At 41.6% G+C, this 13,251-nt stretch overlaps 1 protein-coding gene across 8 annotated transcripts in view; it reads right to left on the minus strand.

Moving 5' to 3' along the window:
* ZNF532 (zinc finger protein 532) overlaps positions 1-13,251 on the minus strand; it is a 98,380-nt gene continuing 85,129 nt past the window's right edge. For 7 of the 8 annotated variants that reach the window (XM_085850136.1, XM_085850137.1, XM_085850133.1 and 4 more), the window contains 3 exons: positions 9,162-9,306; positions 8,684-8,988; positions 1-1,936 (listed from right to left, as the gene is read on the minus strand). In XM_085850136.1, coding sequence (XP_085706262.1) covers positions 1,678-1,936; positions 8,684-8,988; positions 9,162-9,306 — 709 coding nt within the window. In that variant the 3' untranslated portion in view covers positions 1-1,677. The remainder of the gene's footprint in view (positions 1,937-8,683; positions 8,989-9,161; positions 9,307-13,251) is intronic. The other variant, XM_085850130.1, reaches the window with a different exon arrangement.

Here is a 13,251-nt window from a genome sequence, read left to right on the forward strand (position 1 = left end):
TTTGCACTTGGATGCAATTGTTTAAGGTATTAAAAAAAAGAACTACATTGATTTTTCTGTACAATACAGATCAGGAACCACATGATTGAAAACATTTGTACAACCAAATGGCAAGCATTGATAACAACAAAACCAACAACCCAAAAAATAAGAAGAAAATAAAACGACACCAATGACGAGTACATTTTTGACAAACATCACAGACGCAAAAAAAATCACAATTTTGCCTTTAAGCAATTGCACGCAACTGCATACACATGATGCTACCACCACTTACCTCATAAGTAACATTTATTGATGTGTATGGAAAAATGGATTTTGGGAAGATTTTTTTTCTTTGTTTTTTTTTTACAAAACTACATGAGATACACAACAGCAAAGAACTTCCCTTTTATAAAAGGCCATCTTCAAGCTATTCATGACCCCAGTACATCAACAGTTACCTCGCAACTGTGAAATAAAGAAATTGATTCAATAGAGGGGGGATGCAGAAGATGCACCAACATCAAGTATAAAGGGGGGCAACAATGTATATTAATTCTGTAACTATATCTAGCGTATAAAATCCACTAAACACGTTAAACATCGGTAATACTTTTACTAGTAATTTCCCCCCAAAATACAAGTATGTACAGTAAATGACAAAGAAGAAAAGTTAAAAGCAGCAGCATGGAGATGAGGAAGTTGAAGGAGGGGGGGCAAAGAAAATCAAAAGTCCACCTGCAGGCTTCAGGGAGGGGGAGGGGGGAAATCGGACCGAGAGGGGCATCTCCACGAGTACCACTTGTCTCATCTCTCGCATACCTGCTGGCATCTGTGCCTAGTTCAAATATCACAAATTATACTACATTCTGGGTCGTACATCATGCAAGTGAAGCGAGTGCTGCGATGCACGCGGCAGTTTAAGACGACTCTCGGGTCGCTTCGATAACGATGGAATGCTGGCAATGGATGCAAAGTGAACTCGCATGCACCGATCCAACAGTAAAACGGCAATTCGTGCAATTTACAAAACATTTGCAGGGGGAGGGGGGAACAACGAAAGATATAGAATTTCTTTAAAACTATAACACAAAACGGTTAATATTCCACTTTGGTCTTTTTGTTTTATTTCTAATCATCCCATTACTCAGGCCAATGCTGTCACAGCATCTTGGGGGCTAATATAACACGAATCAAGAGGTGCACTGGTTTTGGAAATATAGCTCCGTAAGAATCCAACACTGCTGCACATCTCTGGAGAACATCTTTTGCACCTTCTACCTGGCAACCAGCCAAAAGAGGAATAAAATTACAAATATCAGGCTCAGATCACTGAAACGGTTTTAAGGGGGTCCAAATGGCACAGTTAAAGAGAGAAAGGAAACACTGGTGTGACCAAAATGCACCATCAAATGTCAAGTTATTAAGAGTTCAGTTTGTGCTCGAGATGCTTTGAAGCTTCCATCTGTGTGGTCCTCGGTTGGAGCAAAAAAAGCGAGCCAGGTTTCGAGTCGAAAGCGAATGGTGACAACGAGCGTCAATCCGCAGGAAAGCTCATCACACAGAGAGCTTTCCATGTCTCTGCACCAACAGCACTGTACAGGAAGTAAAATATGAAATCGGTCAGCATCAGGGAAGTTTACCTTCCCTCATTATGGAAGGTCTCTGAATCGGCTGCGAGTGTAACCACAGTGTTCACTTCTCCACAGTGCCAGCACGCTTGGCCCGGATGAAGGCCATACCATGTGTCCGGAGGTGTGTGTTGAGTGCTCCCTCGTTTTCAAACGTTTTGCCACACACACTGCAGCCCGTGCCATTGGTGCCGGCAATTGCTGAGCTATGCTCCAAGCTGGTTGTCGACTCTCCACCATTCTCTGCAGTGCCGGCCGATTCCGTGCTTGTAACTGCATCTCCTGTATCTGTACCTCGCTCACCCTGTTCGGCATCCCCAGATCTGCACAGGCAATCAAAGAATACCCACAAACTAAGGATTTGTACTCAAGATATGAAAAAGTCAGTGTGTGGGTGCATCTGCTATTTATCCGTCTAACGTATGAGCAGGAAGGGACATTGCGAAAAGGGAATGGGGAAGTCTGTGTTGGGCGAATTGTGCTTCACAAGGAAAGCACATCATTTTAAGCATTTTTCGGTCGGCAAGATGGATGTGAATGGAGAGAAGGGTATGGTATGAAAGGAGATGCTGGAAAGGTGTTCTCAGAATATATTGTCGATTGTACACTGTTGCAAGTCTTAAAAGTGCTTTAGGTTGAAGCAAAACAAACACCTGTGCACTTTGAAAATTTTATCTTGCTTTCTCAAATGGGCCAAAAAAACACACCACATTTATATGCCTACTATTAATTTGTAATTGGTCACTGGCTTTGACACCAATACAATTTTTATATTATGGAACAGAGGCATCAAAAAGCTACATATATAAAACAAATGCTTTCAAATGGAGCACCTTGCCACCATCAGAGCATTTAAATTGCCTTAGATGTGGCAATAAATGTGAATTGTTGCTCCCAGCTTGCCGGTTTGATGACGGAAGATGTCATTTGCTAGTTCAGAAAAGGAACAAAGAAATCATTCCTTTTATTTTTTAATTTTTTTGGAAGATTAAAAAAAAAAGTACTATACTTTAATACAAGTTCAGGTTTAATTTTTAAATAATCCATTATTTTATTGATAAACTATCTTGAGCTGACATTTCCTCTAAAATCACAATTGTGAATAACATATAACATAATATATAACATTAATCCATGAAATATGACCCTTCTTTTTCTCAATCTCTAGTCCATAGTCAATACCATTAAAAAAAAGCATCATTAGAACAACTCGCATTCATTTCTCTTCTTAATCTTGTAAGATAATTCATTTTATGTATAATTTTGAAATCAATTTGTTCCTTTTTATATTTCTTCTTCATGATTAACAAGAATATACAGTGTTTATAGGTTTTATCTCTGTATTTACTCCAACTCGCATGTACTTTGGACAACCCTCCAAAGTCATCTTTAACATAGCACTCCAAGCTAATCTGGGAGCTGTATAATGAAGGACTGGATCGAATCCATACAAATATTTATTCTGACAAACCTCTCTGAATTATTCAAAAACACCAGCTAATAGTAGAATGTCTGTTTTAAGATAAAGTTGTGATATTCACAAAGATATTTTTTGTTGAAGTTCTCCCAGATATTTTGCGTGTGATGATCGTCTTCATCCAAAATGTCTGTGTTGTTTGGTTTGTTAAATAACTTATCCTTTGATAATTTTTTGTCAAATCTTTTGAAAGCATCCATATGTCATATGGATAAATTCCTTGGCACGAGAAGTTCAATTTCATTTGGTTCTGAATAAATGGTTTAAAGATTTGGAAATTATGTAAGTTTGAAGATTAAAAAAAAACACCTCATGGGCGAATCAATCGTGACTGACGTTACGAATTTGAGGGTTATGTAAAAAAAAAAATTGTGCAGCTGCCAATGTCATTACTTATTTAGCTGCAATTTTTGTGGCTTGCTATACTTGGCCCTTGCTTAACATGGAAGCATTGTCAATTAATCATTAGCTCTGTGCTTCGTTTGTGTTGAGGTGGAAGTTTGAAGCATGACTGACATTACAAAAAATGGTCATGGAAAACATCATCAACTTTGATTCAAAATTGTCCTCAAACTACTGGAAATAGAAAATTGTTGCTTATACCATATCCCACTAAAATACATAGAATAAAAACAAAAAAAAAGCTTGTTTATTTTTCCAGTAATGTACATAAATATAGTGTGACTGACGTTACTGTAACTGACATTACGATTTGTCCACTTAGACTTATGTTACAGATTTCAGCCCCTGCCCTGTCAGCTCAAATAGTTGAACTGGAGTTTTGTTTGTTATGAATGAGTTACTCATAACCTCCAGTAAGAGAATTGTGAAAGACACATCTTGATCATGAAGGCTGAGCAGCAAAATAATTTTTTTGTGACTGACGTTACATGTGTGCCAGAGCTATCTTTGGAACCATGTGCTGAGAAAAGTAATAGGGACTTTTCCTTCAAAATTGAAAGCTTTGTAAATTAATCCATTAACTGTAATCCAAGTTAAAATTTCATACTGAAGGCCAGTCTGTGTCATTTCCAAGGAGCTTTCAAATATAGGAAAATCCACCGTTTGTGATGACAGTTAAGTGGCACTTATTTGTGAGGGTCACATGAAAAAATATGAGAGGCCTAGATAACAAATCTGTCATTTCCAGTAGCTCTCTGGTCTTATAATGTTACTGCACCAGTTAAATATTTTCTGCAGTAAAATTATTATTTTTTGTCCATGTCCACCTATTCATGGATTTGCCCAAATGTTGAACACGTCCTCAACCATTTCTCAGATATGCATTCACCGATGTTGATCAAACTTCACAAAGAAGGAATGATGGCTTACATAAATAAGCACATCATTTTTTTTTTTCGAGATCAGATCCAAGATGGTTGACTGGTGGCCATTTTGTTACTTGAATGTGTCCCCCCAACCATTTCACAGACAAGCATGGTCCGATTTTGTTCAAACTTGGCATAAGCACAGTACATGATGAAAATACAAGTGCACCTCACTTTATTTTGCCATCTGATCAAATATGGTGGACTGGTGGCCATTTTAGTTGTAAATAAATATGGGTTAGCCCTTTAACTCTGTTCAGCAAAATTATTAAAACAATGGGGGGGGGTATGACATTTTTTTGTCTTTTTTATTTTTATTTGTACTTGTTATTACTATATATATATATATATATATATATATATATATATATATATATATATATATATATATATATATATATATATATATATTTTATATTATTGCATTTTGACTGTTGGTATAATCATTCTTTGGTGTGGAAGAAGTTTAGACACCTTTTACCGGGATATGTTTTATTAGTTGGATTTCATTTTGGGGAAGTAATTGATGTCAAAAAGTTTTTGATGTCGGCATTGTGATTATTAACTCCTTCATTAAAACAGAGTTGTGACTATGGGTTTTATCATCTTTGTAGTTGAGAGAACTTGTTGATACATAGACCATATTGTCTTTGTCTGGATTTGGCATTCATTGATAAACCATTCTGATTTTCAAACTTGGAAATATCAGTTAGTTTTATTGGGTATTCTAAGCCTTTCATATTTAATTTGCTTTCATACTACTTTTAATTTGAGACCATGTGGGAATGACGAGATAGATGAGTCAGAATTGACAAGAGAAAACCTTTGTCATTTTTAATGTTAATTACAGCCTTTTTAGATTGTATTTGTTTAGGTTGGGGAATATAAGAAGCAGATATGGTCAGATTTTAGGCTGTGGAAATCTAAAAGAATCTGTTTTCAGTTACAAACCTAAAGCCTTCTGTTTGGTAATCAATTCCTCTCTCACACCTTGTGAGATATTGGTAAATATAGCAGTTTAAAAAAAAAATCTGGAAATTATGTTGCCAAGTGATATGGTTTAAATATGCATTTCGACATCTTTTGTTTCTTCCTCTTCAACGATGGCTTTTTGATGTTGATGCGTTAAATACTAAAACAACCTAAATATTTCCTAACTCGCAGGGACCCACGTAAATTCTGTCATAAAATGTGACTTCAATCCAAGTCCTCAACCCCCCACCCCAATTTCTTAACCCTCCCCCTTCCACCACCTACTGCAAGTCCTCTACCTCTTCCTCCCAACTCTGTCCACCTTCCACTCCTCCTCCCCCCATTCCAACTCTGTCCTCTCCTCTCCCGTTCTTTTTGAAGTCCTGAACTCTCACCCCCCCTCTCCCCAAGAAAATCATACGTCTGCAACCTCCTCACCCAATGCCAAGTCCTTAACCCCCCTCCCAATGCCTCAGCCTCCCTCTCCCAACTCACCCACCTCCACCCCCAACTCTGTCCTCCCCTTCCCTCTTTCATCTTCAAGTCATCAACTCTCCTCCACCCAGGTCCTCAATGGGCTTGAGCAATTCTTTATATTTGAAAATTGATTCCAGTTTTGTTGCATATGGCAGTGATCTTCACTCTAATTTTTTTAGAGAGGGGCCACTTTTGCCGATAAGACATCAGTGTGGGGGCTGCCACACCGCATGCAGGACTCAAACATAGCTGCTATTGGACCCTGCCTCCACTAACTCTTTTTTATTTTAAATTTTTTTGTTGTTGGGGTTACTGGGCTGCAAGCATAATTATTGTTTGCATACTGCCATCTACTGATGTGATGTTACTATTATGCATCACATTGGAACACTCATGTGAACACACCAAGTCAATATGATAGCATTTATGGTGGATTATGATGGGGGTGTTTTCACATTTGTATATTAATCAGCCATGCGTCGGGGCTGCACTTTAAGCCACCAGGGACTGCTTGTGGCTCGTGAGCCGTGCAATGAAGAACAGGGCATATGGTGTGTGTTTGTGTAATGTGTGTCGTACTGTGCATTTTATTAAAGTCTGTTTGTGATGTGTTGTTGTATTAAGCATGTGCAATGTAGCAGAGAGTGTGTGTGGTGTGTGTGCATGCGTGCAGCGCAATGTAGGTCATAGGGTGTAGTACTGGGGGTTTCCCATAATTTATCAGATGATCACATACAGTTTAAAAAATAATTTCTCTTAATTGTTCGTTGGTGTCGTTTATGACAACCTCATCAAAATATACTTTTATAGGTCAGAATCTGATAAGAAATAATAGATGAAAAAGAGGGAGTGAGAGAAGAGATGCAGGCAGAGAGATCTTAAGAGAGACAAAGGGGAATAGGTGTCATCAGTCTGGACCAGGATTTAATCCTAACCCCCCACCCCCAGCTTAATTGCTTGATCACATGGTGATAATTTAGCTACTTCATTATTGTTGAGTTAATACCCTCTCATGTTCTATTCTATCTGCCCAGAATTGTGTTAATCTGCCTTCCTCAGGCCTTCTTTATATTTAGATTATGAAATCATGAACCTATTCAGGTAATTGACTGCATAGAATTTGTGAATCGATTACATTCCGATCAGGTAAAGGATTCCAACCGATACTTCCACCTAAGCCGAGTCTTCAACACCCCCCGTCCTTCAACCCCCCCCCCACCCCCAACTTTCCATCTCCCCCCTTTCTTCCTGTTCTTGGCAACATTCTTGTTCAGCAATGATGTTGGAAATCAGCCAAAATCACTCACTGCAAAAAGGGGCAAAAACCAATCCCCTTAACTACAAACCTATCCAGCTTATTTCCAATCACCCGCAAGGTCATGTAATCCATCATCGCAGTTGATATGAAATCCTTCATTTTCTCCAACAGCTTCATCTTAGATCACCGATTCAAATTCAGACCTGGTCACTCTACCTTGGATATGCTGCTTCTACTCTGCCAACAATGGACAGAAGACCTCAATGTCAGACATGAAATCAGGGCCATCTCTCTGGACATATCTGGTGCTTTCAATACTTTTTGACATCCAACCTTACTTTCCAAACTTTCTGCCTATGGTATACAAGGCTAACTCCACATATGGCTTACTGACTTCCTCTATTCTTGTGACCAATGTGTGGCTTTCAACGGAATCCTTTCATCTCCTCTGCCTGTCAAGGTTGGAGTGCCCCAAGGCAGTGTTTTGGGCCCAGTCCCCGAGGCAGTGTTTTGGGCCCAGTCCAATTTGTAATCTTCATCAATTATCTCTCTGGAAAAATCCCCTTTATCTATTTGCTGACGTCTCCACCCTTTGCCGTGACATCATTCAGACAGGCAGGCTGCAGCTTCTTCCCTCTCTTCATACCTTGAAAAACAATCGTAAGCTGGTCAAACACTTGGAATGCCTTTCAGTCCTAACAAATCCATATCTCTCTCTCATATGGCAAACCCTCCCATCTCCTTCCTAAACAAACCACTTGAAGAGGTCGTCACAAACTTTTGGGTCTCACTGTCAGCTATGATCTTTCTTGGGGAAACCACATTTCAAAGTGGTCAAAGCCACTGGGCATCCTTCATTGTACAAAGTCCTTCCTTGGCACACCTGAATTCCTATCTACCTCCAACGCCTTCATCTGCAGATTGATGGAATAATGCTCTCCCCTTTGGGCTGGCTCCTCTGCCTCATACCTTGCTCATATTGATGCCATTAAAGCCAAGGCCTTCACAAGATCATTAAAATTTCCCGTGTTGAAGCTGAATCCATGGGCCTATCACTTTCCCATCGCAGACAGGTTGGTGGTCTCTCTGTGTTCTACCACCTCCTTTCTGGTCTTTCACCGTCTGCTTATTAAGAGGTTGAACTTTGAAATACAAGGTTGAAATATAATATACCATGTTGAGCTGTCCATTGTTGAATCAAGTCTTTGTAATTCATGTGGAAGCTCACTGACTTCTCCGCATCTTGTCATCCATGCAATTTATGTACAAGCTCAACAATGAGCCTTAGATTACTTCAAAAATGTTCAGCACTTTTCTTTGAATTTGTCCTCGATATTAAATTGTTATTTGTCGTATTTTTCTAGAAACTGCACGTTTGTGTTGGGATATATTATTGAGGTACAACTACATTGTTTATGGAGTAGACTCGGGCAGGAATTTAACACTTGACCAGAGGACCTGCTAAGTGGCCTATTCTACGACACTAATAAAAAAAATTGAGCACAATTATTTAATGGTAAAACCGAGATTTCATTTTAACAATATACAAAACCCTTACCCGCCACGGATGCGATGCACGATGAAGAGATGCCGGCCAAGCGATGGCTGTGATGTGAAGCAAAGGCCACACTCGGAACACTGCCAAGCGACGCCTTCAGAACGGTGCTGTGGGATGTGCCGCTGGAAGTCCTCACGGCTCTCCGTTGTATACTCACACTTTGCACACACGTATGGACGCTCTGCCGTGCCAGCTGTGTCCCCGCCACTCACGCGCAGTTTCTTGGTTGCACGGGTGGACAATCGTGGCCCATCTCCATCATCACCACCGGCATCATCGTCTTTGGCTTTTCTTTTGCCGTCGTCCTGCAGAAACCGAAACTATCACAAAGCAACCCCCATGGACAAATGTTGCATTGGTGACCGTAATGCCGTTGTATTTCACTGTGCTTCCGAATACCCTCAACAAAAAAAAGAATGCAGATGACTTTGTGGAGAACATGCAACGACAGGAGCTGGGACCACTTCTCATTACCCACCTGACAAACACTTTCACTTTCATCAAGGCCACCAGGACCACCTGGCATCTGCGAGAAGTCAGGGTCCTTGATACCGTGCATGAGGCGGATGTGATTTTCCAGCATGAACCGTTTTGTGAATGTTCGTGCATGATCTGTACAGTACCTGCCGTGAACAAAAACACACGGAAAATGGCAGTGATGTCAGACAAGGCCTTAATTTTGCACTTCTTTCTTAAAACAAAACTGAGAAGGATGGAGGGGGAATGTGAGCATGAAGAATAAAACTTAAACAGGACAGGAATTTTTTTTTTTTTAAATGCTTGTCAAATATTTTTGTGGTGCTAAAGAATACCCTACAGAGTTGGCAGACAAAGCACAATTGCACAAATCATGGCAAGCCACTGGCCTGGATTGCTATTAAAAAGAAAAAAATAGCATTCAAACATGCATAACTTACAATTCCACTATTTGTGTCAAACCGAATGTATATTATGTGACGGTTGTGGGTCCGAAGAAAAGGTCGTGCACCTCTCGGGCGAGTAAAAGCACATACACGCAAGGTTATCGAGTCAGTTACGTCTTCGTATTCTGTTTAGCATTTAAGTTACATTGTATGCATGGAGATAAATATACATTGCGAGTGCGAGTGAGCATAAGTTGATTTCCTTTCACCCTCTCTACCTATCTCTTCGCAACATCTTGCAAACACACTACCACATAATTTTCTGATCTCCAAGTGCCTCACTCTTCGGTGAAGGAGTGAATATGGCAAGCGAAGACAGACAGCCAGGGAAGAAAGATAGAGTCAAACCTCTCCTAGGCCTCCCAGGCATTTTACTGCTGACACTGCTGCGACCGCAGCAGGAGTGGAAAAAACTACGACGGTCTGACAAATGTGAGGAATGCCCTATGCCAGCCCAAGTGTGTGGGGGGGGGGGGGAAGAGGAGAGAGCGAATAAAAGGCGAGACGCACAGCAGATCAGTTTGTCTCGAGTCTGCGCCTTTCACCTGGGGAGTCCGTTAGTCTTGAGTCTGGCAGGTCGCTTCATCTGCACAGTTCACTTGGGTCTGTCAACATACATAGAGCCCCTTTTGCCCTTCTCGTCACTTTGTCTTTTGTTACATTCCTTGACACATTTCCACTTTCCCACTCACTACATTTCCACACACACACACCACAAAGACTCTTCTGTCTTTCATGCTTTTTGACTTTTTATTTTCCTCTCTTCCGTACTTTCCATGGCTTTTACATTCACTGATACATATATGGACCCAGCACACCTTATCCACACCATGTTCATTGCCATGCCACCTCCCCTTGCATGACAGCATTAAAATGCCAAAAGCCATGCAGGTCATTGCGTTTGGGCGTAGGTCCGCCCGCAGCCTCCCCATATGACCAGGCACTGCTGCAAGAGGGAAGCACGCTTGAACTGCCAACCAGTGGGCATAGTCGCCTCTACGGAGGTTGCTCAAGGTGCGCTGGAGTGCGTAGGAGATTTTTCTTTCACAATCTCAATTTCTTTACCCCTCTTCTCAAACTATCTGTGTTCTTCTTTCAGGTGTCTGGATCCATTAGCGTAAAAAGTGCAAAGTCATTGTTCTAAAATCTAAAGCATCCGAGGGTGGGAATGTTCACTTGGTGGACATGAGGGAATGCATACGTGTTGGAAATATGTGAATATGCTTTGCCCCTCATTGAATTCTCCTAACTGTCGTTTCCCACTCAATTGCTTGTGTTATAATACAGTATGTGGGAGTTTTATTCCATATCTCAACTTATCCTGCTCGAGTTTGATCTGGGATAGTGCTCCCAGGACGATTGGCCTGAGTCCATAATTGTAATAGTCGCCCAGATAGTGCAGCCCGTGGCATTGGTTCGGTTGGCCAATTAAGTAACCGCCATGTAGTGCCTGGCACAGTTCCCCATCTGCTTCATTCATCTCGCAGGTACGGTAAACCAACTCCGGGCGTGAAGATCCAGCAAGAAATGAGTGTTGTTGACAGTGTCCGTAGTCTTTTTATAGACACGCCAGGTTCAGAGTTATCCACCCATTCACCATCACAGTATATCATGGCTCGGGCTTCTTTTGAAAACTTAGCACTTGCGTAGAAAAGAAAATAGAAACATGTAGATACCAAGCCTGGGAATAATGTTTCAAAAATGGCACGCTGAAACCTTTGGAACCATTCATCATGCACACAAACATGGTGGAATTCTTACCACCATCATTCCCCAAATGCCCCTTCCTTTCACTTTGTTGTTTTCTTCCATCTCCCAAATTTATTTTCCATCTTTCGTCACTCATCCCTCATTTCCCCCACCTCTCTCATATCATCTTTTTATTTTTTGTGTACCAAGTTCATGTAAGAGTTAATGTACCGAAACATATAACAACAACAATAAGAGTAATCATAGATTACAAACTCTCGCCAGGACTTCTTTTGAGTTCTGTATTCTTATAGCTTTTAGGGTAAATTCAATATGGCTGCTTAACTATGTGACCAATGACATATGTGTGAACCTTTTGTTCCTCATGGATAGGCTGTCATACATGTAAAGTTTTGCCTCGATCTGTTCAGCCACTTTAGAGAAGAACATTTTTTTCTTTTTCTTTTTTGTATACCTTGCCGAGGCTCGTATGAGAGTGAACACACAACGCACAGCAAGGGGGGCATGAGACAAGAGGGGCGGGAGTGGGAAGGACAAAACAGTGGGGAACAGAGACATTAGGAGTTCTGTGGAAGGGAGAGGGATGAGGGTGGGGAACATGGGGAATACAAGATGGACATTACAGGGACTTTCAGGAAGGAAAACAGGGAATTTGAAGGAGGTGGGCTTGGGTGGAATATCGGGGGTAGAAAAGATCGAGGATTTGGATGGGGGATGAAAAGAGGTGGTGGTGAACAGCTGTTTTGAAGGCCTGGAGGGAAGAATGGAATTGAATAGAGTGAGGGAGTTTATTCCAAAGGCGGGGAAAAAGAGGAATGAAAGAGTGAAGGTGAGCAGTGATTCGTGATTTTGGTAGTTTTACCAGAAGGCGGTTGTTGGCAGACCTTGAGCGCCCTGCGGAAATGTGGTGGGGACAAATCGCAGAGGGGGGGGGGAGCGAGGCTGGAGAGGAGACTGTTGAAGACAGAGAGACCACCGACCAGCCTGCGGTGAGAAAGTGAGAGGCCCAAAGACTCAGCCTCATCGCGGGAGATGCCCATGATCCGAAATGCCTTGGTTTCCACAACATGACACCGAGAAAGGTGAGAGGCAGGAGCACCAGCCCAGAGGGAAGAGCAGTACTCCATCAGGCTGTGTACGAAAGCTTTGTTTGTGGTCAGGAGCTCAGATGGGCCAAAGAAGGACTTTGCATGATGGAGGATTTCCAGTCGGCGACTGGCTTTGGAGGCAAGGTTTGAAATGTGGCTTTCCCAGGAAAGGTCATGGCAGATAGTGAGACCCAGAAGCTTGAAAGAAAGGACTTCTTCCAGAGGATTGTTGAGAAAGTGGATGGGGTTTTTTTTTTTTAAACGGTCCTTTCAGAGAGACATAGTGAGAGTGTGAGATTTGTCCGCATTGAAAGTCATGTTCCACGTGTTGGACCAGTTTGTGATTTTACCCAGATCTGCAGTGAGCGAAGAAGCTGCTACATGCCGGTCTGAGGGATGACAGATGGTACGGCAGAGGGTGGTGTCATCAGCAAAGAGATAAAGCGGATTTTCCAGAGAGTCGGAGAGATCATTGATGAAAAGCAGAAAAAGAACAGGGTCCAGAACGCTACCTTGAGGAACTCCAGCCTGGACAGGAAGAGGGGATGAAAGAACTCCATGTAGGGCCACACGTTGACTGCAACAGGAGAGGTAGCAGCAGCCTTGCATACCATAGGAAGAGAGTTTGGTGAGCAGGGCAGGGTGCCAGACCATGTCAAAAGCACGCAATATGTCTAGGGATATGGCTCTGACAGAAGCAGCATATCCAGCGTAGAGTGACTTGGTCTGACACCAAATTGAAGGTCGGAAATCAAGCCATTGGAGAAGAGGAAGGATTTAATGTCTGAAGCGATGATGGATTCCATAACCTTGCTGATGATTGGGAGAAGGCTGATTGGTCTGCAGT

The sequence above is a fragment of the Eptatretus burgeri genome, chromosome 12, assembly GCF_056783735.1.
Source record: "Eptatretus burgeri isolate ZD-2024b chromosome 12, Ebu_testis_v1, whole genome shotgun sequence".
NCBI lineage: Eukaryota > Metazoa > Chordata > Myxini > Myxiniformes > Myxinidae > Eptatretus > Eptatretus burgeri.